The following is a 14,745-nucleotide window of genomic DNA, read 5'->3' on the forward strand; positions in this document are numbered from 1 at the left end:
CTTCCTTTGTTTAATATTCACATAGACCAAGGTGAGCGACACAGGCTCTTTAGAGCCTCTGGTTTTTTTTACCAAAAACTCTATATTCCTAAAATAAATGATGAATCAAAACCAAAAAGTATACAGATCTTTTGATTTATATAACTGAGAAGCGTGTATAGTTTTAAGCAACAATGAAACAAGAACTCAAATATGATATTTAAATCATCACCAAAAAGTATACATATCTTTAGATTAATATAACTGAGAAGTGTGTAAAGTTTTAATCAATTATCATAAATTGTTTTTAAGATTCGGGGCGACATGTGAAAAAATACACACCCTTGTTTTAGTTGCAAAGTCTTGTAACGCAAAAAGATTTAATCTTATTTTCTCCAAAAAACAATAACAATCAAAACCAAGGAGTAAACAAAGATTCACAAAACCAAAGGACATTTATATCAACAATTATAAATAGTAATTAAGAAACAACACAAACTCCACTAAAAACCGGGGGTGAAATCAGTGCTCCGGAAGATTAAGCATTTCCTGTACCGTATACGGCACCCGTCGTGATATTTCTTCGTTCAGTTCGATAATGATGGAAGGTTATTATGACTGAGGAAGAATATCAGATATGTTTTCTGACACACTGTTGTCATTATGGCCAATCAGCTCATGATGGCGACCGTAAAATGTCTTGAGTGATGACCTTAATTTGAATGATTCATAGCCCTGTCTTAACAACTTTTGAGAAAGCAGTATTCCTCGTTCAACAAAATCAACGTACCTTGGGCTAGCTCTAGAGTAACTTATCAATTTAGTACATATACTTCATATGCTGGTGCCGCTGGGATACAGAAATGGAAAGTTGACTATAGGAAAATTATAAATCATCGCGTTTGTCATAAATTTTGATATTCAACCTACCATCAGTAATCATTTCGAGAAAAGGGTCTAAATATGAAGCAGATTTATCTGTGTCGGTAGTATCATTAATTTTAAGTTCACTTGGATATATTAAATGTAAGTGATCACTGAATCTATTATTATTAAGAAACAGTGCATCATCAATATACCGAAAGGTAAAATTAAAAGACTGGGCTAATTTCTTTTCTCCTTTCTGTACAAGCCCTTGGATAAATTCTGCTTTATAGGAATTTAAAAAAACAAATCTGCAAGTAGAGGAGCGCAATTGGTACCCATTGGGATTCCAATAGTCTGTTCGAAGACCAAACCTCCAAATTCAACAATATGTTGTCAATTAAAAAGTCCAGCATGGCAGTGATATCCTCGTCGGTATATTTTTTCCTTGACTCTTTATGATTTTTCACAAAGTAAGCTGAATTCCAGCCCAAAACCAGATATTTAAAACGTCTAGTGCCCTTTTGATTAAATAAACATAAGCTGACGAGTTCTTTCAGTCGAGCTTTAAGTTTAGTATGTGGAATAGTGGTATAAAGGGTTGAAAAATCAAAGTTTTTAATGTTGGTACAATGTTTTAAAGATTGAGATTGTAAAATCTAACGTTACGGTACTCAAATTGCAGCGGGTACCCAAATTGCACATAACTAGTAAAAAACAATTTGTATCAATTTGTATCAATTTGTAACAATTTGTATGTTTACGATTTGATACCGTGCACGTCTTACATGAGTAAATATATTCTTCCACAGTATTTATTTGCAGATGAAGTTTTTACTGACAAAGTAAAATGTACGGAAAACTTCGCCATGCGATGTCATCAACACATCATCGTTTTAAAATTATTAGATACAATATGTTAAAAGCATCCATTTCTTTAAAAAAGAAATGAAGAATAATAATGGACTCATATCCAATTGTTTAAAATATTTGAAGAAAGAAAACAACTTTTGACGATGCAATTTGGGTAGTCCTGATTACGGAATCATTGATGGTTTTGAGGTCAGTTTAGACCAGTTTTTACAATGATTTGATATGGATTCAAAATTAAACATTGTCCGGAGCATATATAAAAGTAGGTTAAAATACTGTCAAAAATGGTGCAATTTGAGTACCCTCACGTTCATTTTGATCGTGTTATAGGCATTTCCACGGGTACAAAGATTTGACCCTCTGTTTTGGAATTAACATCCACTATCAATAGCTTCTGCTGTTTTTCTTTCAATTGGTTAATAGCCTGCAAAGTTTTCAATTGATTTTCCTGCATTGAATCCATGTCCGAGGATAATAAATCAAACTGCTCTTGTAAGCTAAGTTCAGTATCTTGTTCATAGCTAGCTTCCAACCTGAAAAAGAAAACCAAAAGTAATAAACAACACAGCATCTGAGATCACCTATTTGTGTTGATGTGGGAGATGTGTTGCTAAGTATTTTGTATGTGTTGTGATTTGTATTCAGTTGTTTTTGCTTTGGTCGTTTTTCGTTTTTTGCCATGACATTTTCAATTGTTTTCCGACTGATCAATTTGAATATTCATTTGGAATCTTTTGCCTATGTTTTATAAGGTAGTTGAACTTAGGCATACAAGTGTTAAAGCCAAAACTTAACTAAACGTTTTAATTAATCTGAAAAATAGGTAACGATTTCCCCTTTGCTTTTTGGTCTTATCGAAGTCAAAATGAAATCTGCATACATAAAGGATAATATTGTTTTCCTTACTTCATGCATACTGCTAAAAAATCTAAAGAGTGATTAGTAGATTTATGTGAATTCTGTGTCTTAAATACGATCCAAAGAATACCAGAAACAATCAGTATGATATTAAGGATCATGATCACGAACATAAAATAAAAGATAAAAGAAATTAAAATCAGGAAAAAATCAGGAAAATCGAAAATACCCGTCTTTTTCGGCCTCCATGTTCTTGGCATGATACCGTCTCATCCGAGCTGGCAGATTAAAATAATTGTAAACTGCTTTCTTTTCCAATTTGTTGGGGGCATCAGGTCTCTTCAACTCTGAAAAAAGTAATGTTCGTCATTGCGACTTTTGTAATCAAAAGTGAAATCACAAAAATACTGAGCTCTAAGGAAAATTCAAAACAGAAAGTCTCTAACATGGCTAATCAAATGCACAATTAAAAGCTCTTACACGTCAAACGAATGGACAACACTTGTCATACTCGTGGCTTAGTACGGGAATTTCCTTATGGTGGATTGAACCTGGTTTTTAGAAACTAGCAAAATTCTTACTTGTATGCCTGTTTTATCAAATTCCATAAATTGCATGCACCAGAAGTGTTTTTTTTATTTGATTTATTCAAAAACAAAATACTGATACATATTATCGAGTACATGCGTCGTTAATTGTTTATTTTTGATTCTTAAAAATTTTGATATAAGGTTTAGTATATGATAAATCAAATATGACAATTTGAATTCGGTGAGCATGAACTTGGCAGATAACGCTCTTTTACACAAAAGTTCACATTTATTTAAATTTTAATAATATGAGGGTTTCAAAGTGCACTACTATTTACATGATATTTCCGTTTTCCTCAACATTAAAAATATAACGAGTGGTTTCAATGAATTTGGACTATCTATTAATGCATGTATATCGAATCACTAAATTAATCTATCTTTTTTTTGTCTTTCGAATATACAAGAAGTCAACGAACTGCATTATTGAAGACGTTAAAATTAAGAAAAAAATACTTTATGTAAAATGCATAAAACAATAATCGAAAAACAAATATGATATATAGAAAAACATATAACCACTTAGTACAGTCATTATTTCTCAACAAGGACAGTGCAAAGTTAAGAGCTAAATATTGCATGTCATGTTAAGGTGAACAGGCATTACATTATATGATTAAACCATTTTTTAAAGGAATTTATTGGTGTACAAACTCGACCAATTCACTCACATGAGTTTATTTAATACTAAAAAATCTTTAAATCTTTAAATACTCGTATCCCTTATCCCACGTAAATTGTAAACTTGTGGCATTGAATTGAATTGGCGCATGCATATATTATTTGGTTAACGCAAAAACATGTACTCCATGAAATTTGCTATCTGAAAGACTAAACTAAAAAAATAACTTATTTTCTTTCAAACAAATGTTTTGTGTATATGGTATATTTTGACGATGAAAGCGAAGTAAACATAGATATTTGTAACGTCGAGACGTTTTTTTTTTTATATATTACCACCATGACCACCGCCATCTTGTTTTCATTGTTTACAAAAAGTAGTTCTGTCAACGTTGTCTATCGAAAAATAAACAACGTCAAGATCCACTACCGGAAGTCATCTCGACCAATCATATCATCGTTTTCCGTTATATACAAATCATATAAGAATTATTTATCAATATCTTTGTACCAAGCAAAAGCGTTTTTTTCGTTTCTCATAAGACAATTTCAAATGTTGATGAAGCATCAACATTAAGCGTTTACGGATTAAAAAACATGTTCGTATACATTTATACTGTACAACTGATTTGATTCTATTTATTTTCTTAACTAGCAACACCAACAAAAAGTTTCATTTTAAACAATCAAACCCAAGTTAGTAAATAGTAATCAAAGGTACCAGGATTATAATTTAGTACGCCAGACGCGCGTTTCGTCTACATAAGACTCATCAGTGACGCTCATATCAAAATATTTATAAAGCCAAACAATTACAAAGTTGAAGAGCATTGAGGATCCAAAATTCCAAAAAGTTGTGCCAGATACGGCTAATGAAACCTATGCCTGGAATAAGATTTTTTTTTTTTCAAAAAATTATAATTTAGTACGCCAGACGCTCGTTTCGTCTACACAAGACTCATCAGTGACGCTAGTAAAGTGCATACCAATTCAACTAAATATCAAATTCAATAAACGTATACGTACTGAACATATTACTTCCATTTGTGATGCCTCTACATGCATTATACATACACATAATGATCTTAAACATGTGACTGATAATAATTAATGGCGGTATCAACATAGATTTATCATAATACTCCTGGACGAGGGAATATCTGTGGAATTTCCAAACTAGTTCATTGTTGTCTTGAACCTTGGTGAATGTATTCCTAGGAATAAAAAAGACATGATAAAAGCCATAATAATGCAATAAAAATCTACATAGTATATGACATAGATTTTGTGTATATTTTTTTATTGCAAAATTACATTATTTTACCTGCTCAATAATTTATGAATATGAAAAGCAACTTAAAAGACTCACAGAACATGATCAATATCAAAAAGAAATTTTTACATTTGTTTAAAACTTTATTAATGTGATTAAACACAGACGATCTCATCAAGTGTAACAAAGACTTATAACTTAAGTAAAATATATTTTTTTCTCGGAGTGATTGAATGTCTTGCAAGCAACACATATCACACGTAGAAGAACGGCTAGGGATTCTGTATAATGTAATGTTTTTTTTTTATATATGATTTTCTTTTTATGTGGACTGTTAGATTATATAGCATAACTAGTTGAGCAGCTCACCATACATATCATGCAAATGGTGATACAAAAATAAAGGCAACAGTAGTATAGCGCTGTTCAAAACTCATAAATCCATGGACAACAAACATAATCGGGGTAACAAACATGAGGTTTAAAAGCCTGAAACTTGGTACGAACATACGTGTAAGTATTTGTATGTGTATTAAGGGGGTAGCCATGAAAAAATTATCATCCCATTCATGGCGGTCATCTTTGATTATTAAAACTACGTCTAACAAGATAAAAGACATCAAATTTATGTTACCTTCTGCACACATATTGCTTGTATTTTATTCGAAAACATACTAAATCCAAAATTTAATATTGTTGATCTTGTCTATATATTACACAAATCTTTGTTTTTTAAAATTTATCTGTGATTATATGAACGTTGCATGATATACAAATCTTTTTGTGACGTTAATTGATTTGTGTGACTCGCAGACATTTATATTTCGTTGATGATTCCATGGTGTGCTGTCGTTAATGCTTGGGCAGTGCCCGTTTTTATTCTGCGTTTTACATCTTGTAATTAATATTTAGTATCATATAATTTATTGACACGTATTTCTCATTGATGCATGTTCTTGTGGTTGATTGAACTGTATTTCTGTTACGCATTGTTATCATTATAGCGGTATTTCTAACATTATAATATAAGCAGATGGATTGGCTAGCAATACAACCAAATTCTACTGAAAATTGTATTCTCAAAATGCATGTTCTAAGTCAGGAATATGGTAGTTTTTATTAGACAGTCCGTTAACATCTATGTTGGTGTTTTTGTTGTTTTCCTTTTTATCTTGAAATGTTTTCCTCGGTATTAGTTTTCATCCGGATTTGATTTTAATTAATTTATCTACATGTAAAAAATGACCATTGTACAGGTGTATACTATCTGCTTTTGTTCAATACATATGGGTAAAGATTTCTGGAAAGGAGGGAATGTTGATTCACTTAGTGTTAATTTGATATGTTATCAAAGACATACACTAGTCTCAACAATTATACTTACGAAAACATTGCAATGAGAATATTGACAAGAATTATGTGTGTTACCACCATGTAGATAGCCAACAATAAGGTGTTGATCTGGTTAACCTCTGGGCATCTTGCGATAGTCCCTTTAGAATAAAGTGAAACATCATGCGAACAGGGAGATGGTTCTTTTCCTAAAAGAAATGCCAAAAAAACAACAGTTTAAAGTAAGAAAAAGGTTTATTTCTTATGCAGCAAAAAATATTGCCAAAATTAAGAAAGAAAAAAAATGTAAAATAATAATGAGATATAATAAATAAATAAATTTCAGGACAAAAAATTTGAGAAAATTAAAAAAAGATTTCCTCCCAAAAGTAATCAGGGGTGTACGGTATTTTACACCGTTGTTGTAAATTGTTACACCAATTCGGCTGCGCCTCAGAGTGTATGAATTTCCAACAACGGTGTAAAATGTTGTACAGCCCTGATTACATCACGATAACTAATACTATTATCAACTGCATTGCAAATAACTTTAAAATAAGCCGTACGTCATCACAACGCTGGACTTGAAACGTCGATGTTTAACGTCAGGCACTATCACTTCAAAAAACTTGGATAATACACTAAATAAGAAGTTTTGACCATATTAGATGTTTTGATCAATAAAACGGGAATAGCAGCTTATAGTGTTTTTGAAAAACATCATGGTTTCAAGACAAATGTACAAACGTGTTTTACCAAATTTGTTGGTGTTTTCTGTTCAAAAGTTTAGAAACAAAAATATCAATCCGTAATATATCAGATAATAAAAGAGTATACATGCAATATTTTCGATTTTATTTGAACTAGTAAGCTTTTTTCGTAACATAACTTTTTTATAGAGTGATTAACTGGAATGTGACCTTAGCACTACGCCTAATACTACATGTACTACGTTCACTAGTTTTAAATATGCGTTTGTTCTTTGAATGTCGCGGTGTATGTATCATATTGGTATACATGACGGTTAAGTTGTGATTCTGGTGTAGAACCTCATAAGTAAAAGCACATAATTTATGATTTGACTTGATCATTTGTAATAATTATTTTGGTATGGTGTTTCAAAGATTTTTGTAGACTTCGTGTTTGATGGAAGGTATTCCGAAGCTAACTGCATATTGGTGTAATTTCTGTGATACCTTTTTTTTCTGAAAAAAAAATGATTTAAAATTGGTGGACTCTTAGTTCAGCCAGCTGTCGCTTTGCGTACGATTATTGCTTTCAATGTAAAGTACTAGAATATACCATAATGAAGAAAAACTTCTAGATATTGGCCAGATCACCTGTTGTAGATGAACGGTCTTGATACTAATGCGGGTTAAATGGATACCAAATTAACCATGCGGAATACAACACAATAGAACAATTAATAAAAAAACTATTGAAACAATACTTATATTACTGTATTACATCAACGATCAGAAGAAATAAAAAGACCTATAGACATGCTTTATTATGTCTTGCGTTTTTTAAAACACTTGTTATTATCTATTTTGGTCTTATTGGGCAATATATGATGCTTGGTTGCATGGGTGTTTTATAAAATAGAGTGTATTACCAGCTCGAGTAACCAGTCGAAGAAGTCTTTGCAGGTTGAATTAGCTCTTCAGCATATAGATAAGACTGTTGAATTGCAAACATTTTGGCCTCGAGCACCAGTTAAGTTAAATTATTTATCAAAACGCCAATGTGGTGCAATAAAATTGGTACCATTAATGTTATTAGGCGAACATTTTAATATGCTATGGGTTAATGCTTTGAGTATATTGTTTGAGTGAATATAAAATCAAATGCGCTACTCTCAATCAGTTTCAGTTCTATTGACTAGTTTGACATGTTTGATACAGCTTAGCTGATCAAAACATTAGTTTAGTTTTTGTTAATGGTTTATGACAGACTCGACAACTACTTGATCTATAAAAGAGACAGCTAGGGCCTTACCTTTTATTGCTGCAGTGCATTTGTATTTTGTAACTATAACAGATTGTGTACGTGAAGAAAAACTGTGATCGATAAGCAATGTAATAAAAAATATTCAGTCAACCTATATAAACTCTTCATGCTTTGTTTTTATTCAATGTAAACTCAACAAAGCATGAAGGAGTTAATATTTGCTCATCTATTCAATTTGTAATTTTAAAAATGAAAAGCATAGTGAGCTAACGTTTACCTGAAGTAATCATACTGACTAAATTACCTTCAAATTCGGCTAAAAACAATTCACCATACAACTGCCAATATGGCATGTATATGATTTCTTTGAACAGTTGAAATCCTAGCGTAGAATTTGGGTACATCGTTGCTTGATAAATTACACCAAAGCCAAATACAAATACAGCAAATATCAATATAAAAAAGATGATGTCATACATCTAAAATTAAATAAAGAGTTGTACAAATATGTATCAATCAAACATGATAAACAAAATGATGCCAATTATGAATGTGGAACAACTAACTACCAATATAGTCAAAGCAGCAGACATTCAGAGTTCAACAACCTTAAATATTGAAAACATGTATATGCATGGAACCTCTAGGAGCTAACACAAAATATATGTACTACACCTCCTTATTACTAAATGAAAAATAAATTTGACTGATATCCAATTGCATTTACATTGATAAAAAATACCACATTTTGTCTCTATAAGATGAACCACGGAGGTCATGGAGATCATATATGAAACGCAGAAGGAAAAATTAAATAAAATATCTATGAATTTCAAATATCTCCCCAAAAAGAGGCGTGTTGTTTGTTCATCAGCTGTTTGTACAACAAACAAGCTATACGTGCATCTTCAAACACGTCTATGATTCATATATGATGTTTCACGGCCTTTTATTAAAAGTTATGCGTTCAATTTATTTTATGTATACGATCAAAACATTGATTTAAATTGTATAGTGTTTCCAACAAATTAAGGGAATAGTATTCAGCGATGTTCATAACCAAATATTTGTAATTATGATACTTTTGGCATATTATTTGCTTGTATACCCCAATTTCGAAGTATTTGTAGGATAAGATATGTCATCTGAACTTACCATTCTTCCAATCATGATGACTTTCGGACCAATATGTCTTGAAGCAAGAAAAAACTGCATCCCGTTTACAATGAAAAGTCCTAATGTTATTGCATATGTCATTCGAGTATGGTAAAACTTCCCAACTGACAAGGTCAATCTTAGAAATACAGAAGTTATAAACATACTGTACATCAGAATTTCAAATAGGGTCCAAAAACTGAACCAGGTCATTAAATTCCACGACACTTGCTTGATAACAAAAGCCTGAAAAATAAATTTATTGTATTTTACTGTTAAAATATACGCCAATTAAACAGCAAGTGAATACCACAATTAAAAGAAAAAAAGAATATGAAGGTTAAAACGTAGGAATGTATATATGTCTTTAAATTAGTCAAACAATTTTTACCTTAAACAGTCATTTCGATTAGAAATTCTCTTAAAAGTTTAAACAATAGTTTATCTTTTCATTTTTTGTTTGCCAATCAGTTTTTAGAATAATCCACTGCAAACAATTGTTATTACGCTCTTGTTTTTTTTTTCAAACGTATTATATCGTTTATGATGTTCAATGCTTTTCCCATGCTGTTTTATTGCTTTTTGTGTGTGAACATGTTTCTCCATAACGCTTCATGATCAGTAACGAATAGAAAAAGAGGGTTCAGATCCAAATATGTTCACCTGACCATATTTGCAATAACTTCTAAAATGATGACTTGTGTTACATCTTAATGTTGTGTTGGTTTTAAGCAATCGTGTTATAAATGCCAAAGTTACCGAAATCCAAAGTAAATTCAAATTAAAGGAAGTCAATATAACCTGCAAATTTAAAACCTTATACTGTATAAACAAGCATGGAATGCAATTGTCATCACTTGGTACAAGTATATTTCGAAGAAAATTGTAGGTTAAACCTACATTTGTAGCTAGTTAAATTTCCTACGTGTTAGACGTTTATCACAATTGGCTATAATGTAGCGACTTTCCGTAGACAGGGCATATATTCCTGTGCTAAAAAAAAGCCATAGAGAAGATACCACTCGAGAGAAAGATAAGGAAAACATGGCAAAACTAAAACGGAAAAAAACACCACACAATCACTCCTTTCAACAATAAACAGAGCAATAAATAACCAGCACAACATTCATTAAAAACGGGAAAACATAGGTTTTCTTTCGGTAGGAACACTGACAATCATAGTCAATTAAGATTAGAGTCGAGAACATTTGCCACCGAGAACCCCTATACGCAAACACAAGCCTTATCCGCTATTAACAATACATAAACATGATCAAACTGTTTTTACCTGTCTGGTTTCTTCTATCATTAATGACCCTGCCATTGCATACACAATATATTCATATACTGATGGGTATTTTTCTGACATTGGGTGTAGATCCGTCAATATAAACATGCAGAAAATCACTAGCATAGCCATATACGTCAACTATAACAAATACAAACATTGTAATTGTAAATACCATATTTAATCTGACTGGATAATTTTGAGAATGTTAGAACGGTTGCTTTTTTTTAATTACCGAATTCTTCAGACATCTTATATATTTTTATAACTGCATTTATCAGACACTCTTGTTACAAAACATCTAGGAAGAATTTTACCATGCAATTCAGTCATTTTAGTTTTAAGATTGGTGCTTCCAATTGTGTAATGTATTTGATTTTATACATTTCGACTGTTACTGACAAGGAAATTATATCGGCTTCATATGATACATGTCTAATATAAACCCCTTAAAATTACTTTAGCCAATGGCATATACTGTTCAGGATATCCAGGTGTGTGACTTCAGATGTATACAATATATAGTTAGTTAAAGTTGTTGATAATTCAAACATCTAACAATTGATTGTGTGCTGATGTTTAGTGTGGCAAACAAATAAGCACAATGAGTTCCAATATGAATATGGCCAGATAATTCATAAGACATTAAGAACACATACACACGACATAGAGACAGCGTTAGTTGATCCTATTCTTTTAGATTATAACACAACATACTTCTCTAATTTGTTGTTGCATGCATTCAACAAAAGGGCAATGAATTCAATGGTTTTTTTTAAAATGAAAGATGTTATTCCATCGAAAACCTATTTTTTCTGATTACAAATGTTACCTTTTAATGAAGTAAGACACAAATCTTTTGTATGTTTTGCTAATTGAGATTATGTTAGGTAGGAATTTATTTGTGTTAAATTAATATGTTAACAAGTATGAATGGTATACACAATTTGTCTAGCACTAAGTGAAGTTTCTTTTGTTACATCACTTTTCAATATTCATGATGTTATAGAAAGGTTCAGCCTTCATAATCATTGTTAAACTCGCCACAATATATAGGCATCTGCACACTAGAAGCTTATAATACACTGACAGTTGTTTGCCATACGCGTGTTTGGTTTATGTTGTGCAATTAATCAGACCGATAATGTTCTATATTCATCTGTGTTCTAATTTGTCATTAAGGAGTCCTTTATAGCATAATTGGCTGTTTTGGTGTTTACACGTTGTTAGGAACGTACAGACGCATGCTATTGTTCTACTCTTTGCCTTGTGCTCGTACGTGGTTTTAATGGTCATTGTATCAATGACAATTATATCACAGCTCTAGTGTTTTAGTATCACTACAAATGAATTCAATATAGAAATCAAATACTGGCGTATCCGTTCAACAGCATTTGATATATGCACATGTAATTTTACTCGGTTTTTAGAAACCTCACCAAACTTTTTTTTTTATTTTGATATCTTTATCACTATGACACGGTTATTTTCAAATTCATATTTAGGCAAACTTATGTCATCACAACAATTGAAGTTCGTTATCACAACTCTGATTATTGGTGAGCCGGTGACTTTGTCAGAAAGAACAGACAACTTAGTTATGTATCATACTAATAAAATGTGCCACGCTGGCACTGCAAAATAAAAAAAAGTGTTATACCATATACATCGCATGAACAGTTTGTTCTACGAAACCTTTAGAACCATGTACATGCTACAAGTGCTTGCTCTTAGGATATTTTGTAATACCATTGATTTGAATTTGTTATGTTAATTTTGTATATAACTGTGAAATGAGTGTTGGTTCAAGGTTTTTCTTCTTATACTATTTTCACATTGCTGATATATAATAGAGAAACTATGTTATCGGGTATATTTTACCATTATGGAATATCAAAATCAGTTGCACGATAGCGAGAATTGATAATCGCAAACAGATTTAAATTTCGAAATCATTACATTATTACATTACTTGTCCGATGAAATTAATCCTGTGTATATGGATGACATAGATGGCCATGGCTCTTATTAACGCAATTTGTAAGATATTCTTTCCGCGGTTTGATTTCTCATAGATATATTATCAAGTTAACATTATTTCATACTTGTAATGTAGCTTTTAAAATACAAATGAAATATATGTGTTCTTAATATATAAGATTAAAATAAATCACAATCATATGAAAATAGGAAGTGAATAAGTAAACGTACAACATGGAAAAGAAACTTGATCATAGGTGAATTGTAAAAGTAATATATATTTCTCCAGTCGGGCCATTTTGTGTCAACCTCCGACGTTGTTCCATTTGGTTTCTGTGGTCCAACTTTGTTATCTGTCTTGACTACTTTCATTATAAAAATTGGAATAAAAGCAGCAATGATTGCCTATGAATATAAAACACATAAACTTTGTAGACATGACATACAAAACAACATTAATTTTACAAGAACACACAAATTGACATTCACGATATTCAATTGAAGAAAAGACATAAATTATACGTTGGCCAAATTTAATACAGAATGATAAATCTCCATTATACCACGTTAAATTACGATTTTGTACATGTATCCCGTCTGACTTTAATGTTTCTCATTCTCGTTTATCGATATTACTAACTGGTTTTTGAGATGTAATTAACAACTGAAATCATCTACAACAAAGGTATGACATAAAGGTATGACAGCAGTATTTACCGGGATTTGGTTTCTCTCAATAGATTTATGACTTTTGAATAGCGATATACTACCGTTGCCCTTATATATCTGTGTTTACACAATGATAGAACTATGCCTAATTAATTGATTGATAAGTTATGGTGAAATTAAAAAAAATATACTTGAAAATGTGCTAACGAAACCATAATTAGGGTCTCATTATGAAAATGTCTGGGTGATGAGTCATTATAAATTGATGCATGTTTATACTGCTGTTTTCCTATACTTTTACCTTAATATTTGAAGTATTTGTGGAAATATGACCTTTCCAAATCTTATTCAGCTTTGTTTGACATGCAGCATGTCCCATAAACTTCATCAGTGTAAACTTTTCACTTATTTCCAAAATTGTTGTAGAGTTGTATCTTTTCACTTTTGTCACCAACATATCACGAGCCTCCTTTCTATCGATGCGATATAGTTCAGTCATCACACTATACGCAAGGTCTTCATAATGTCTGTGAATGGTCATTAAGAAATTTAAAAGAACGTTAAAAACAATTGTAATAATACAGCACCTTGCTTTCGTTTGTTATAAAATTCATGAAGTCACTCCATTGATGTTTACTAAGGCTAATGGACATATCATGATTGCAATGACAATATCGTGTATGACAAAGGTAAATGCAATCATCACAACGTTAATTAAAAATTTAACTGTTTAAATAAACAATGTATGCTATAGCAGTATATACTTGTCATTGCAGTTACAAACACTCTATTATATCATGACAATTGTAAAATAGAAATTGCATTGATTATGTATATACGAGATATAAAAAGAAGAGGTAGCAGTTGAAATCAAATGTATAAACCTGGTCTCTCAGATATCATTCTTAACAAATCTTCAATACAACTTTCAGTCAGTTACCCTATAAAAAAATCTAAATGTACTATATATCTATTGACCCTTAACTTACTAATGAAATTATTTTAATAATGGAAAGATACGTTCAAAAAACCTTTCAATCTCAAAAGGTATGTTATGATGCCTATGCACTGTCTTCATCTACATCAACTAAAATTGTGAATATTTCTTTTTATCTATCACTTATGTTTTCTTATACTTTTTACAACCAACACAAGAGCAGTTGTTGATTAATTAAAAGCTTTAAATACACCATACACGGACAAAAAACAACCTAACTTCAAACGAATGTCTTCCAGAAAAAATCAATGAGCAGAATTCAAGCCGTGTAATACAATATGAAAATGCTCAGTTTAAAAAAAAACTATTAAACCTT

At 31.2% G+C, this 14,745-nt stretch overlaps 1 protein-coding gene across 1 annotated transcript; it reads right to left on the reverse strand.

Moving 5' to 3' along the window:
• Positions 1-1,231: 1,231 nt before the first annotated feature.
• On the reverse strand, positions 1,232-13,946 carry LOC134699801 (transient receptor potential cation channel subfamily M member 1-like). Its single transcript, XM_063561215.1, has 9 exons — positions 13,734-13,946; positions 12,995-13,168; positions 10,784-10,924; positions 9,496-9,741; positions 8,645-8,819; positions 6,443-6,599; positions 4,812-4,999; positions 2,804-2,921; positions 1,232-2,249 (listed from the first exon to the last, which is right to left on the reverse strand). Exons 1-9 carry the CDS (start codon positions 13,929-13,931, stop codon positions 2,027-2,029), a joined length of 1,620 nt encoding a protein of 539 aa, XP_063417285.1. The 5' UTR covers positions 13,932-13,946; the 3' UTR covers positions 1,232-2,026.
• Between the last annotated feature and the right edge of the window lie 799 nt (positions 13,947-14,745).

This window comes from Mytilus trossulus, unplaced genomic scaffold (genome assembly GCF_036588685.1).
Source record: "Mytilus trossulus isolate FHL-02 unplaced genomic scaffold, PNRI_Mtr1.1.1.hap1 h1tg000085l___fragment_1__unscaffolded, whole genome shotgun sequence".
NCBI lineage: Eukaryota > Metazoa > Mollusca > Bivalvia > Mytilida > Mytilidae > Mytilus > Mytilus trossulus.